Source organism: Bactrocera neohumeralis, chromosome 2, assembly GCF_024586455.1.
Source record: "Bactrocera neohumeralis isolate Rockhampton chromosome 2, APGP_CSIRO_Bneo_wtdbg2-racon-allhic-juicebox.fasta_v2, whole genome shotgun sequence".
Classification (NCBI taxonomy): Eukaryota; Metazoa; Arthropoda; class Insecta; order Diptera; family Tephritidae; genus Bactrocera; species Bactrocera neohumeralis.
Window position 1 is genome coordinate 15,746,355 of NC_065919.1, and position 15,650 is coordinate 15,762,004.

The window sequence follows — 15,650 nt, forward strand, 5'->3', positions numbered from 1 at the left end:
AAAAATATACAAAGCGCCCGCATATGACGTTTTCGAGTTTGGTACACCCACTTTGTATTGCCAATTGACCATTCGTAGCTGTCAGTTTTCTTTCGAGTGGCGTGAAAATCACAACATTATATTGTGACTAAATAAACTTTGTTACTATTTATGTCTATTTTTGAGTACAAATTTAGACTTTGTGAAGCTAAAAAATAAAACCTAAGCAATAATAAAGGTCTGAGCATTATTGAAACAGAGAAATAAAAGTATAAATACAGGTAGGTTTAGGCAATGGAACGTAGATATATAAAACCAATTTCGCCTCGAAATTAATATGGCGGCCATGGCTCAAGGACAGACGTGTTCGAAGAGGCATGTGAAAAACGTGTGAATATATGTATATACATATTTATATTAAAACATTGCCCTTATTTTAACCATTTATTGTTTTGTGTTGACATTTCGTAGGCATATTGGTAGAATGTGGGTACTCTCTAGCAATTGTGAAAAGCTGCGCAATTTCCTTTCACTTTTGCTTTAAATTTGCTTGATTAAGTAACAACTGAAAATTTAAGATTTCTAAAGAGGTTTTCTGGTTTAAAATATCGCCAACTAATATAAAAATGTTTGTACTTCTTCGGAATACCTATACTCAGTGCTCTCGTTTGGGAATTATAAACAAATTCACTTGCAGAACTAATCTAAATTGTTCTGTTCCTCCTAAAAGGACTGTATCAATTATTGGTGGGTCTGCAGTCATAAATCAGAGAAGTTTCTCAGGTGAGACGAAAAAATAAAAAGGCAAATTTCATTATATTTTGATTACAAAAACGTTCGACACAGTGAAAGTTTTCATTACCGTTTAGCAAACCAAATTTTCCACGTACGATCCCATATGTTATATGTACATAAGTATATATTGTTAGTGTACAGTATTTGCAACATTCAATACATGCGTGGCTACGATTCGAGTGTTTACAATTTCAGCATTGCTGAATACAACTATTTGCTATTAAAAATAAAAAAATGTATATATTAAAACGAATACCAAATTTGGGAAAAATCTATGATGAAACGCTGAATATTATTCGTAGCTACACTGGTATGGATTTCTCTTATAGTGTGCATGCAACTCCAACCAATATTTAATATTTATAGGTATGCCAAAAAAACTAACTCATTATTAAAAAAATTAAAATTGTACGAAATACGAAATCAACTGGTTTATTATTGCAAAACTTTGTGATTAAATGTACATACTGGAGAATAAATCTAACACATTGTTAAGAGTATTCAGATTACTTTATCTTAACTGCATTTGTAGGAGTATATAGCTCTTAATAAAAAGTGTTTAAAGCCATACGCTTCCCACTATAACCTTTAAGAAAGACTATCAAAATATCACATGTTGGCATACATACATACATATGTACAATATAAATTAACTAATTTTTTTTTTAAGTTGAGCACTGACGTTGTGGGATTTATTGAAATAATCTAAATGCCATCTAACTGCAAAATCATGCAATGACGAAGCTAAATATTTTAAAAGATAATAACTGATTACCTTACAAAGACTTTTTGTTTTATAAGATATGTTTGAAATAAAAATCCTTAATTACAGATAAACCACACAACCAAAAAACTACAGATAGTTTACTGCAAGAAAAGATGGAAAACAAAACTGAAAAAATTAATGTAAATAAGGAAGAGTTAAAGAAACGTCTAACGCCACTACAGTATCAAGTGACGCAAGAAGCAGCTACAGAGCGACCATTTACAGGTGCGTGGTTAATTTTGTGTTACAAATACTTAACGGAAGCAATATTTTTTGAACATATACATATACCTCTAGGTTGTTATAACAAGCACTATGAAAAGGGCGTATACCGTTGCATAGTTTGCCAGCAAGATCTCTTTAGCTCGGATAGAAAGTATGATTCAGGTTGTGGATGGCCCGCATTCAATGATGTGCTTGATAAGGGCAAAATAACCCTGCATCGTGATGCTAGTATTCCAGGTAAAGAATGAACAATGAACTTAAGGTTAATAGATATTTGCCTGCAACTGTTGTTGTTGATACTATATATGCGCGTACTCTAGTGCACGAGTACGTATGTATGTGTATGCATATTGTAGTTACACGCATCGGTGGCAAATACAGTTAAAATTACATATAGAACATTTGGTGATTTATAAATTTATTTTATATCTTGTTTTTGAATTTTTTGAATTGCTAAGTATTTTTTATGCAATTGTATCTCTTTTGCTTTCCAATTTTTCGTTACCTATTTAAAATTGAATCTGTAAAATAATAGGTTAACCAGGTTTAGAGCAATTATCAATAGCATATCATTTGGCAGCAACAGTATACATTCTCAAATTAGTTTGGTAACGATTTAATTATTACTTTCTCAACCTCTGATTTTATACTCTGAACAGTGTAAATTAAGTTTGCCAGGGAGCTTGTAACACTCTAGAGGAATCGTTGGAGATCCTATTAAATATATAAGGTTTAGCTATGTCCGTCTGTTTGCATATAGGCAAACTAGTCTCAGTTTTTTGAGATGTCGCTCTGAAACCTTGCACCCGTCCTTTTCTCCTCAAGAAGCTGCTCATTTCTCGAAATCGTTTAAGTTGCACCACTAAAGCATATTTATTGCTGTCATATAAACTGAACGATCAAAATCATATCCTTGAATGAAACATTTTTTTTATTTAAGGATATATCTTTCTTTGGCACGGTTGGTTTTCTAAAGCAATGGTGCAATCTCAAGTGTTCAGATCGAACCACTAAAGCATATATTTGCCATACAAACTAATCTATCAAAATCAAGTCCTTGGATGGAATCTTTAGAATTTGTGAAGTGTATTTTCATTTTTATTAAATTCGTTATGAGAGATACGTAACTATAAACTTTAATAGATTTTCAATTTAATTTTTTACTGAGCAATAGGTAATCCCCGACTATAATTAAGCTTTTTTTCTGTTTATATACGTACATTTTTCCTTTTTTGTAGATTGTATGTTCATACTCGTATTAGTATGACATTTGCGCTCCTAAATAATTAAATTTAGTGATTTGCAACTACCGTTAACGCTTTGTAGATGATGTCTTGTCTTCCGTTTATAGTAAATATGTGTATATTGGATGTAGATTTTATTGTATTCGTTTGCTACATAAATAATACCTAGACAATGGAATTGTAAACGAGAGTTCCAGCTTTTTAATTTTTTTTTGTGCGTGTGCGAATGCGTCTATTTAAATGTATGTTTTATCCGTCCAAAGTTTTGTAAATTTTAAAATTTGAAATTCAACGAGTTGTTGCAACATACAAGCAAAATTGATTTCCCTCGTTAATCTATGTTGTTCGTTTCTGTACATACATATATCCATACGTACATGTTTCTATAGTGTATTATTAAAAATTTTGCTCCCTTTAAATAAAAATTTCTCTTCCTTCCTTCTTTTTAACTTGCCGCAACACTTAATACTCGTATGTGTTGTAAAAACACACGGTTTGAAATTTTAAATAACTGTATAATATGCAATTGAAATACTGTACTCAAACACTGGATAATTTCTAAAACTAAAACTAAACAAATTATTGAATATCAATTGAATTTCTAAAAACCTTTTCTACATACATACTCGTGCATTGATTATTACACCGCGCTTTTTACTGACACCCATGCACAAATTGGATAAATTGAGAAATTTCAATACACTTATACATATGTAAATGTGTTAATAAAAAGTAGTAGTAATTTCGAAAATGTTAGGCATGGTGCGAACTGAGGTGCGCTGCTCCAAATGCTCCGCGCATATGGGACACGTTTTCGATGATGGCCCGCCACCAAAGAATCTACGCTACTGCATCAATTCGGCGTCGATTGATTTTGTACCGCTAAAGCCCAACAGCAACATTGCCTCTGGTTCACCTTCCACAACTGCTTCTCTCTCAAAAGGGCATGTGAAAAAATAATTATCTGTTTACGTTTACATTTTGTTTTCATAATCTAAACAAGCAAATTTGTTTATTCCTATTTAGTACATACACAAAAATGGTACATATTGTTATTTATAGAAGAAACTAATATTAAATTGTATTGTTATGTATAACAATTTAAAAGAGCGAATGTATTTTTGATAGAAAATGTAATGTGGATCATGATAAATTTGCCTTGGGTATATAGTTAATGAACATACACATATTCACTATAATGTATTTCTTTTAGAAATTCGATATTTTCGTATGAATTGTCATAAATGGATATTTATATTGGTGACATTTTTCTTCAGAGAGGTAAAATATATTCTACCAGAGAGATATTTGGATTTAATTTCTCTTGACTATGACGTTTTTCATAATTTTTATTTACATATACATACATACATGCACTTATGGGTACATAAATTCATTTAAACATTGACTAATTCATATACATACATATATGGTTTAAAATTAACGCTTGCTGGTGTTTTTATTTTAGTTTGCTTGTAAACTATTTGTTGACTTGATCCATGTGGTTATAAATTGTGGCAAGCGTAGAGAAATTAAAAAATCTCGATAATTTCGATTTCGATTGGTGGCAAGGTTGCGATTTTTTTTAAGTGAAAATATTAATATTTTGATGGTTTTAAGTTTACCGACCAGTGCTCTAGAGTATTGAAGATGATGTATCTGTGCGAGCTCTAGTTAAAAATGGTTAATTCTAACACAATTTAGTTTTTAACTAATTAAATGCTTGGGATTAAAGTTTTTTGCGATCAATTTTGTTTTGTATAAATTGTTTTCTTTAAACTGTATTTGGAGTTAAAAATTATCTTTAATTAAGATTTTCTCGCTTACAAAATAAAAGAAAATTTTAATTCAAATGTTAATTCAATTATAGTTTTTTATTTCAATGCATTATTTGCAGTCTTACTTGGTGGAACTTCTTTCTTTTTATGCTTTCCGCAAAATTTTTCTTAGTACAAATTAAATGCAGAGATCGAGTCGCGATAAAGTTTGTTAGTTTCGTGCACGAACGCTTTAGAAAGCAAATATACTACATTCTATGCCTATAACTTCAATTACGTTATAATAAATCGCACTACGAGTGCATCAAATACTTTGTATCCTGATATGTTCGGCCACCAAATATAAATAGACTATAGTATTATTTCTTTTGTTTATATTTATTTTTTTTTTTAATTTTCAAATTCATGTCTGTACCAAATGCTGCTTATCAATATGTTATTAAAAACATTGTTTTAAAACTAAAATTATATACAGTTGTTTATATATGAAATTTTGACTTTGAAAATAATAAATTTTTTTCGTATATTTTTTCTATTTCTCCCTTTTTCGCTTTTTATACATGTGCCTGTACGGGGGTCTGAAAAATTTACACTCATTACAACACATAATTATAAAATAAACGCATTAATGTTTGCTAATACATAATTATATCGAATAATGCACAATCGCATATTAAAATCTATTGCATACGTCATTCATAAAATAATTGATATGTCATAATATACATATCGTTTTTTTTTGTGTTTTCAAAACTTGTTAAACGATGCTAATACTTATCATAATTTTATATACAACAAATTAACTGTAATCAAAAATAATAAACTGACATTCTACGTAACTCATTCAATGCACAAACATTTACTGAGTTAATTTTACTCTTTGCTGATTTTCTATTTAATAATGCAATTTGCATTTATCGTTTACCCTAATCATTTCTCTTCATTCTTCTATCATCGCTTCGTTGTTATTTTTATTTCTACTTATTTTGCTGTCTATTTTCACTCTCATCGATTATTTTTTACCAATGCATTTCATATTCTGCTATACTATTGCACTATTCATTTGTTCAACGTTTGTTTTTGTATGTGTCAACATTTTCCGTTAATTGTTTTATTTCTATTATTATTATTATTTTTTTTTTAATACAATAAAATATTTGTCCTTCGTGTCCTCTCAAATAAAATTATTAAAATCAAATAATAATATGGCTCTATCAAAAACAACAAAACCTTAAACCCAAATTTAATTTACACCAATTGCAAATTAACTGAAAAATGCAAAATTCAACTTGAATAATCGTAAAATACATCTCTATGGATTGTGCATAATTAACATCCTTTGTATTTTTTACCTGCCCATCACCAAATATAATATGTAATGTATACAAAATAATATGCTGTATTTATATACATACTATTTATAAATATAAATGCGTACATATAACCCACTTGTGCAAAACAAATCAATTAAAAGGGGGTAATATTTTACTACTAATTAAACATCCAGAACGCATACGCACAGAAGTACGCTGCGCTCGTTGTAATGCCCATATGGGGCATGTCTTCGAGGATGGACCCAAGCCCACTCGCAAACGGTATTGTATAAATTCGGCTGCAATCAATTTCGTCTCGGCCGACGAGTTGAACGATACCAATGGTGTAGGTTTCACCGAAAGCACGCCCACATCCCCCACCACGCCCATTGTGCAGCAATAACGAACAACATGCGAATGCGAATACCTGAAATGGATAAATGACGAAAACGGTACAAATATCATCGACGACTATGCTGAAAATTGAATTAGATAGTTGTGAAATTTTATTTTACATACATATTACTGTATGAAAATAAAGTATGAATAAACAAGCCAAATTGTGGAATAATGGCAGTTGCCAAATATGATTAACTTCTCAATAATAACAAGCGAAATTATCCACAAGAGAATCAGAAAAATATTTTGTTTTCAATTCAATAATATGCAATTAAATTGTGGTTTATTATAATCGTTAGTATTTTAAGATACCATAGCTATAAATTAAAAATCTGTAAATGGCGTATAACCTTCTGGAAAATATGCCTAATAAATTGCAACCAAAAGTATTCGTATATACATACATACATACATACACATAAAGATAGTGTAAACTCGTATATTTTTGCATATATATGTGCGGTATGTTTGTAATGGGCTGTTAACATCAAAAACCGGAAAATTAAAAAATATCCGACAGAAAAGAAAACGTAAATACTTTTTCATACAATAATAACAATTATGTTAAACAGAACCTCTATTTTCCAGAATTTTATTGCCCATAATTCCAATGTATACCAAATATTTGTACGTAATTTTTATTTTACATTTATTATATTAAAGTTAAATTATTAGTCATGGTTGTTAATAGTCAATTAGCTTCTCAATTGTTTGTTTCACCATAAATTGTCAACTTCTTGTACCTATGTAAATAATGTTCTTCTGTTATTATTTTCTAAACTAATATAATAAAGAAAGAAACTTTGATTTTTTTGATAAAACCAAAAACATATTGTTTTTATTTATTTTTATTTCTATCGAAAACGAATAATAACAAGTAAGGACAAAGCCAACGATATACTTCCAGATGTAAGCAAAACTTTTTATAAAAAAAATTTTGCATAAGAATTTAACTTTCATTATGCGACGAAAAAGTGAATGGATTACAATCACATTTGTTATCCTATTAACTTTTGCTAAAAGTCAATTCATTGCTACATTGCTTCGTGTTCATGCCATTAAATGAAATTTGACCCGGTCCATTTAAACTGTGCGCAAACAGCAGCGATAAATAAATTTTCCCTAAGATGATAGAACATATTTTATATTAAAAATTTAATAACGAAGTTATTCGATATTTTGTGTTTCCAATGGAATCACGGTTGCAGAAGGTTTTTGGAGTGTCTAATTTATCACTATGACAATTATTTGAGTGGCAGAAATCATTTAGTGAAGGTCATGAAGTCATCAAAAACTTGCCTCATGTGAGTCGTGTGTAGATATCAATGTTGTTATAAGGCGCTTTAATACGTAATTTAGAGAGCCTGGCTCGAAAACTAGTATTTTATTAATTTTTTTTTGTTTTCTGTGTCACTATAAGAATGTTGTATTTCCTTATATGAAATTCCCCTTCTAAGCATTTCTTGAAAGAAAACGATGTTCATCTCACATTTTGCAAGTTCAGCTGCGATTTCATTCATCTTACCAGCTTCTAGCATAGTTCTTATATTCCATGAACCGAGTTTCCATTCATTATCCTTTTCGAGTTTTGACACAAGTGCACATTATTATAGTGAAAAGGTTCTCTCCGAATTTCAATAATGCATATATCTCACAGATTGACCGATATTTTAGGAACAAAGTTAGCGTAAGCACTAGAACTAAAACCAAATTTTCGTTCCTGAGATATAGAATTTCACCTAAGGATGAGCGGTTACTATAGTTTTCGCTTGCACGGACATATGTATATATATTAGAGTGATTCAAAAAAAAAAAAATTTTTTTTTCGTTTGGTACTCGGAAATATAGGTTCCTAGACATCTCCAAGAAAGCCTCTCCAAACATGAGTTTTTAATTGTAACGGGAAGGTCCTCCTACATACAGTTTTCTATTTTTCTTATTATCAGATAGAAAAATTTATATCTCGCTTCCAACTACTTAAAAAAATATATTGTTCTTTAGATTTTGTAGGAAATTTAATGCGCTACAAAAAAGGTCTATTATGATTTTTTCGTAAACCCAAACGTTTAAAAGATATTAACAGTTAAAGTTTGATTATTTTTGGGAACATTTTTTATTTCTTATGAATTTTATAACTCAATGAAAAAAAAATTATTATGAATGATGAAACTCACAGTTTTGTAGGAAATTTACTGCTCTATAAAAATGGTCTTATATGATTTTTCGATTAAGTTAAGCGTTTACGAGATATTCATCGTCAAACATCAATGCATATTAGGGTGGATCAAAAAAAAATTTTTTTTTTTCGTTTGGTACTCTGAAAAATAGGTTCCTAGACACCTCTAAGAAAGCCTCTCTAAAAATCTATCATAATCTTGGGCAGAGGGAATTATTCGTTCATATTTCTTCAAAAATGAAGAATTTTCCAATGCTGCAAAAAGTTGTCGCAAATTGAGCCTCTCGGCTAGATTTTATTCAAGTCAACCGCGGTGGTCACTTGCCCGAAATCCTTTTTGAGCCATAATGGGTTTGCCCCCTTTATAATAAAACCAAACTCTTGACCAAAGCAATTAATTATATACATTAAATTATTTGGAAGGAATCAAATTTCATTAAGATATCTTAACTTTTACTCAAGTTGTCGTTTGCACATACGGACTCTCGGACTTACTCGACTCATCATTCTAATATTGTCGTATATACCCTATATTTATCTCAATTATTTTTAAGTGGTATAAAAAGCCGTTAGGTGAACAGAACTATTATATACATGTTGCGAGAGTATAAATATGCCTCTTGATCCTGAAGATAAGTATTGCTTTAGGATCGCTGTAGCCAGGGACGTAATTGCAATACAAAAACTCAGAAGAGTGTTTGGTCTAAAGCATATATGTACACATGTATGTATGTATGTACATAGTTGGTGCTGATGTCATTTGTGGTATGTGCCTTACAAATGGTTCTACATACAGTTATAATTCTTTAAAACATTTTAAAAGAGGCTCCTTCTGCGTCGATGCAGCGCTGCCAAGGCGATTTCCAAGCATTGAAGGCATCACGGAAGGCATTCTCCGGAATAGCCTTGAGAGCCAAGGTGCATGCTGCTTGGATCCCCTATCATCGGCCTATTTAGGCAAGGAAACAAAAAAGTCCGGGGTGCCACATCTGGGCAGTAGGGCGGCTGCGGAAGCGTTGGGATGTCGTCATTGGTTAGGTAGCTGTTCACAAGAAAGGCAGTGTTGTGGTGCAACTTTCAATTGGCTGCGATGTCTTGTCGGACTCGATTAACCCTTTTTTAAGTCTCTTGAAGACTTCCACGTAAAACTTGGTGTTAACGGTTTTTTCCAGGAGGTATAAATTCATGATGGACGATGCCTTTGATGTCAAAAAAGACAATGAGCAACGTTTTCATTTTGGATTTGCTCATTCTTCCGGTTTTCATCAGCAACCCCTTCCCGGCTCGCCAAAAAAGGGCTGGTGCCACCGAAACACACCATTTCTTGCTAAAGCATCATCTGGGGAAGCCTGCTTAATCATATCAAATGTCTCTGTCGCAGGTTTGCCGAGTTTCACACAGAACTTAATCGCGTACCTCTGCTCTAACGAAAGCTGCATTTTCGGCTTGCACCTCTCACAGAAACGTTCGTTAGCTAGGAACGCCCTCTACCGAATCCAATCGGTGCGTGCACGCTCCGAAGTGCAGTCGTGGCGGCAGAAAATCAGTCCTATTACTTTCCGGACAAACCCTGTAGGTTTTAAGCCTACCACCGACCAGCTAATTAAATTTCTTCACTTTAGAAGGCAATTTCTACAAAAGGGTGAATCGCCAATAACCAATCTGTCCGACAAGTAAGTAGCAGAATCAGAAGAGAGAGCATACGACAGAAATGTTAATACTAAATAACATTTATTGATTAACATTAACATTTTCTGATAAAACTCAGAATAGACAGGTGTTTAACCAGTAAACACGTACACTCAGAGCACGCTCAGAGAGTACTCGGCAGGTAATGGGCTGCCAATCACTGATCTTGTTCATTTTGGCGAAGAGCAATACATTGCAATTGATAAGGTTATGATTTGAGTTAAATTGTTTACTTACGATTGTCCCTATTAACAATTTCATTTACAAAAGCAAGCGCGACAAATCAACCTGTTAAACGTTCAACTTTAAGAATCTATCAAGTAACAAGTACTTATATACATACATATGTATGCACTTGAATGTATATGTATGTCAACATATTTAGATCACAATGTTTAGTTGTTAATAGTTAATCAAATAAAAATAAAAAGTGTATAAATGAATTAAATTTTGCGTATAAGAAGCAATAACGGGTAAAGTAAGAGGTATACACTTATACTCGTAGTGTGCATGAACAGTGATAATAGCATGCACAGGAAGTATCCTCTAATTGTCTACTTAAGATGATTCTCATCTTAAGCCGATAAATTACCAAACAAGAATAATATGGAACTTTTGAAGTGCTACACTTACACTTACTTACATATGTACCTCCATAACCGTATATGAAATGCATATGAAGACTTTTGTTAAAAAGCAATACATGTTTTATATACGAACTGTTTCGATACAGGTATGACATTTCGTACGCGACAATTGACGGAAATAGTCGACAAACGGCTGCATACGCTTTGGCGCAAAGAATCAACCAGTACACTTGGTCGCTCTCCACGCAGTTATACGAATATTTGAATACGTGCACGACGATTATCTCCTTGTGTCTCATATCAACGTCAAATAATTATGAAGGAATGGCTCAGAATCTCATGCTTATTGTGCATATGCGGTTTTGCACGCGAAATTCGTCCTTCAGAGCCATACTTAACGGAATATTTGATAAGTAGCAGAGCAAATATAACACGGGATGTGGTATTTACTCTACGATCCTACTATATCATGGTATTATAATATTTTAAAATTCTATGTTTAGATCAGCCAAAAAGTCTATCCTGTGGTGACCTATTCTTATCTGTCCACACTTGTGCTAATATTTCTAGTCACTGATTTTCTGAGGTAAGTTGAAAATGTGTTTAGATAAGCCGAAAAAATATTTTCGTATTCACTTATTAAAGCTTTAATTTTCTTTTCAAAATTGATGTACTTGTCGGTTTAAAACTCTGAATAAGTGTTTGGTTACTGATAACGCTATAAGAGATCTTATATAATTAATTTACTGTAAAATAAGCACAGTTTATTCAACTTAAACAATGGTACTGCACCAGAATTTGATTTTTTAATATTAAAAATCGTTTTTTATTATTTTATATTCTATTTTTAAATATTTTGTTGATAAACATACACAAGATGGTACTATCAGTCTAATTAAATTAAATTTATGGTTATATTTTTGTGTTTGTCAGTTTGCTTCAAGCTTATATAATTCGTACAATAATTATTGTTTAATTACAGACCATGTACATATATATGTATGTTCATATATATACGTATGTATGTGATGTAAGGCTATGTACAATCTTCGAACATATTTTTTAGTTCGGATCAAAATCAAGTTCTTGTATGAAAAACTTATTTGACAAGATATTTTCATGAAATTTGACTTCATTATTTTCCAAGTTCAAATCGGACCACAACAAAGTCTAATCATAATCAAGTAAAGATCCTTTTAAATCCTTTCCGATATATGTATATAATATATTATATAAGAAATGCACATTTGAAGAATATTACAGCTTCGGTGAACCGAAGTTAACGTGGACTTTAGACTGGCATTTTTATTGCGTTGTTGTCAAGTATATCATACACTCATCGCAAATTATTATTGAACTTTTTCTCAACACCGCAGTTATTCTGTTAATTTTTTTATGTTACGTGTTCTGTAGCCGCAATGCCTGGCGTTACTTCTGCCAAAGCGAGTTTCAGTTGTGTTAATATACATAAATGCCTTACCGGTTCCACATGGTGTGTTATAACAAAACGCCTTGTTCACTAAGATGTACAAGTATAATGAATATTCATATCTGTGTAAACAAAATTATTGTACCCTGGCAGTAGTTGTGTGATATTATTTTGTTTTTTTTTTTAGTAAAAAATATTAAAATGATTCTTACATCAATATTGAACACATGCTTGTGATTTGAAAAATTATTTATTTATATACATACATATGAATTGTTTGAATTTTTAACATAAAACGATAAAAAGTTACCTACGTCAGTCCAATGATACTAAGCTATCTCCTAACGGTTCAGCGGTTATCTGATGAGCAGCTTATAGATTGTGTAACTAATTGATTTTGCAAAAAATGTCTGCATTAGGATCTTCTGGAGGAACAAAAGCAGAACTTTACAAATTTTCACGTCTTTCCGTGCTGTGGTTCGGACGTGCTACGGGCACATAATGAAATAGCGTTTCAGTCTTATTATAAAGAAGATTATACATGCATATTACTGTTTATCTAATAGTCTAAATTTATATACATACATACATTCAATAAAACCCAAAATTCATATATATGTATATGTATGTATACTTTTGTATCTTACATACACACAAGTATATACTATGAGCTTTTAATTACAATATATGTATGGAGCGTTCCAAAGTAAACAAAGGAAGAAGTCGCACGGTGCCATATCAGGTGTAAACGGGGAGTGTTTGATGGTTAAAATGTGATTTTTGGTCAAATAATCCTCCTTCGATTGTTGGATTCTGAGCAATTTTTGGTCGTCAATCAATTTGTGCGGAACAAACCGTGCACACACCTTTCGTAAGCCCAAATGTTCGGTCAAAATGCGATAAATCGATATTTTGGAGATGTTCAATTCCATTTCCATGAATTTCAATGATGATTTCGGCTGATTTTCAATGAATTCACGCACAGTTTCGATGGAATTTGCGGTGATCACGCATTTTGATTGGCCCACATGTTGATCGTCATTTATGTTCTCACGACCACTTTGAAAACGTTGAAACCACTCGCGCACTCTGCTACGGGATAGGCAATTAACGCCATAAACTTGTTTCATCAATTGAAATGTTTCGGTAAAAGTTTTACCAATTTTAAAACAAAATTTGATGTTGGCTCTTTGTTCGAAGCTCATTTTCGCACCGATAACACAAGCATACTGACACTTAAAACGCAATAACTTCACTTCCAATCAATGAAATAACATGAAATTCTCACTGGACAATCGATAAAGATAGCAGATTCTAACGCACCAGTCGACATATACATAGATGGCGGCACCAGGGTGCGCTAGATTCAAAAAGTTTACCTTGTGCGGACCTTCTATGTACATATGTATGTACGTGCTACAAATAAAATTCAAATAACTTATTGTATTTTCATATTTCTTCATACAGATACAAACCCTTGATTATTTTGATGGGCTCTTGTGGCACAATAGTAGCATCGATGCTACTCTGGACCACCACATTAACTGCCTTGCAAACACTTGAATTTTTTTACGGTCTTTATTTGGCCTCCGAAGTGGCTTATTACACTTATATTTACGCCAAAGTGGATAAACGGTACTACCCCAAGGTCACTGCCCATACACGAGCGGCCATGTTCATGGGTAAACTAGTAGGAGGCTTTTCCTCACAGCTACTCATTAATTTGAAGCTAATGAATTACAAATCGTTGCATTATATAACATTAAGCAGTAAGTATGAAATGAAAATACCAAACGATGCATGAAGTTAGTAAGCGAATTTTTTATAGCTCAAATCTTTGCTACATTGTGGGCCTTCATTTTGCCAAACGTGGATAAAAGTTTATATTTCCATCGAAAGCAGGATGTGCATGTTGTGCAACCGACGGCAGTTGTTAACTCATTATCTATGGAGTTACAAGATGCAAATTCAATTAAAAGTCAGAGCAAAGAAAGTGTTAAACCAATTTCACCTTTAAACTTGCTGTGGTCACATTTCTATAATGCCTATAGCAATTTAAAGGTAGTCCAATGGAGTATTTGGTACGCGGTCAGTTTGTGTGGTTATTTGCAAATCATCATGTATATGCAAGTGTTATGGATTGAAATTGAGCCGAATATGGAAATTGCTTGGAATGGTGCAGTTGATGCCGTATTAACAGCAATGGCGGCTCTAATGGCTTTGGCAGCTGGGTACATTCATGCTGGCAGATTGAAACCACTTCAAAGTTTATTAGTTTTGTCCATTTTTGCGGCAATGGAGGGAGGAGCTATTTTACTTTGTTGTCGGACGTCGAATATATACATCTCTTACGTTGCCTATACACTTTTTGGCGCCTTTTATGCCTTTAGCATAACTGTAGCGAGGTATGTTCAAATATTTATGTGTGTATATACATATGTAATTATCCTATAATGGGTATTTTTTTCATGTTCAGCGCTGAAGTGGCACGTTATCTGGAAGAAGAAAGTTTTGGACTAGTATTCGGTGTGAATACTTTTATAGCGCTTGTATTTCAAACACTTTTAACAATAACGGTGGTTTCAAACTCTGGTTTATCTTTGAACGTACGTGGCCAGTTCACCGTGTACGCATTTTACTTCATCGGTGCGAGTGTTATTTCCATCTTATTTGTGGCTGTAGAATATTTCATTAAGAAAATTACAGAAAAGCCCACAAATATAGGTCTGGAGTAGTTTTTTTGTAATACTTATTTAAAAAACGATATGCTATATTAGTAGCTCGAGTTTTGTAGGTGTTTTGTGATGATCTACACATTTTAATATTTTGGGTCGTTATCTTTGATATTTACAAGTTTGGATATAATTGAAAGCAGTTTAATATTAAACAACGTAAAAGGTACGCACAAAGACACGACTAAAGATGACTCTCCAAATAAAGACTTTATAAGCACGCTGTAATATTTGCGCACAAAGATAATAAATTATTATGAAATGATATGATAAATTTTAAGTCATACTTATGTATGTACATATATAAATTCTCAATGGAATAATTGGTGTTATGGTGGAATAACCAAATAAAGACTTTATAATTACGATATAATTATAATTCGTACATATATACATAGATCCTAATGAAATAATTGGTGTTATGGTGTAATAACCAAATAAAGACTTTATAAGCACGCTGCAATATTTGCGCACAAAGATAATAAATTATTATATAAGTGGCTCACAGCTTATTTTTATGATAAATTTAATCAGTTCA

General features: G+C 32.1%; 2 protein-coding genes across 8 annotated transcripts; both read left to right on the forward strand.

The window, feature by feature from the left end:
* Positions 1 to 65: 65 nt before the first annotated feature.
* LOC126751510 (methionine-R-sulfoxide reductase B1) lies at positions 66 to 7,187 on the forward strand. 7 transcript variants are annotated; one of them, XM_050461832.1, is made up of 4 exons: positions 66 to 217; positions 1,607 to 1,765; positions 1,838 to 2,002; positions 6,262 to 7,187. In XM_050461832.1, exons 2-4 carry the CDS (start codon positions 1,654 to 1,656, stop codon positions 6,501 to 6,503), a joined length of 519 nt encoding a protein of 172 aa, XP_050317789.1. In that variant the 5' UTR covers positions 66 to 217; positions 1,607 to 1,653; the 3' UTR covers positions 6,504 to 7,187. The 7 variants fall into 7 exon arrangements, with proteins under 7 accessions (XP_050317789.1, XP_050317788.1, XP_050317784.1 ...); XM_050461831.1 differs by having other exon boundaries at positions 67 to 260; XM_050461827.1 differs by lacking the exons at positions 66 to 217; positions 6,262 to 7,187 and adding exons at positions 451 to 762; positions 3,746 to 6,235.
* A 3,534-nt stretch (positions 7,188 to 10,721) lies between these two features.
* Positions 10,722 to 15,642, forward strand: LOC126751102 (thiamine transporter 1). The gene is made up of 5 exons (XM_050461063.1): positions 10,722 to 11,393; positions 11,455 to 11,537; positions 13,848 to 14,149; positions 14,209 to 14,785; positions 14,857 to 15,642. The coding sequence occupies exons 1-5, from the start codon at positions 11,268 to 11,270 to the stop codon at positions 15,113 to 15,115; spliced, it is 1,347 nt and encodes a 448-aa protein (XP_050317020.1). The 5' UTR covers positions 10,722 to 11,267; the 3' UTR covers positions 15,116 to 15,642.
* Positions 15,643 to 15,650: the final 8 nt, after the last annotated feature.

Excerpts from the sequence above, each read along its gene's own strand:
- LOC126751510 (XM_050461826.1), top strand. The coding sequence starts at position 606 with ATGTTTGTACTTCTTCGGAATACCTATACTCAGTGCTCTCGTTTGGGA. Across the intron at positions 763-1,606 it reads AAATCAGAGAAGTTTCTCAG|ATAAACCACACAACCAAAAA; the intron begins GTGAGACGAAAA and ends CCTTAATTACAG. Across the intron at positions 2,003-6,261 it reads TCGTGATGCTAGTATTCCAG|GGGGTAATATTTTACTACTA; the intron begins GTAAAGAATGAA and ends ATCAATTAAAAG.
- LOC126751102 (XM_050461063.1), top strand. The coding sequence starts at position 11,268 with ATGAAGGAATGGCTCAGAATCTCATGCTTATTGTGCATATGCGGTTTT. Across the intron at positions 11,538-13,847 it reads CTAGTCACTGATTTTCTGAG|ATACAAACCCTTGATTATTT; the intron begins GTAAGTTGAAAA and ends TTCTTCATACAG. Across the intron at positions 14,786-14,856 it reads TTTAGCATAACTGTAGCGAG|CGCTGAAGTGGCACGTTATC; the intron begins GTATGTTCAAAT and ends TTTCATGTTCAG.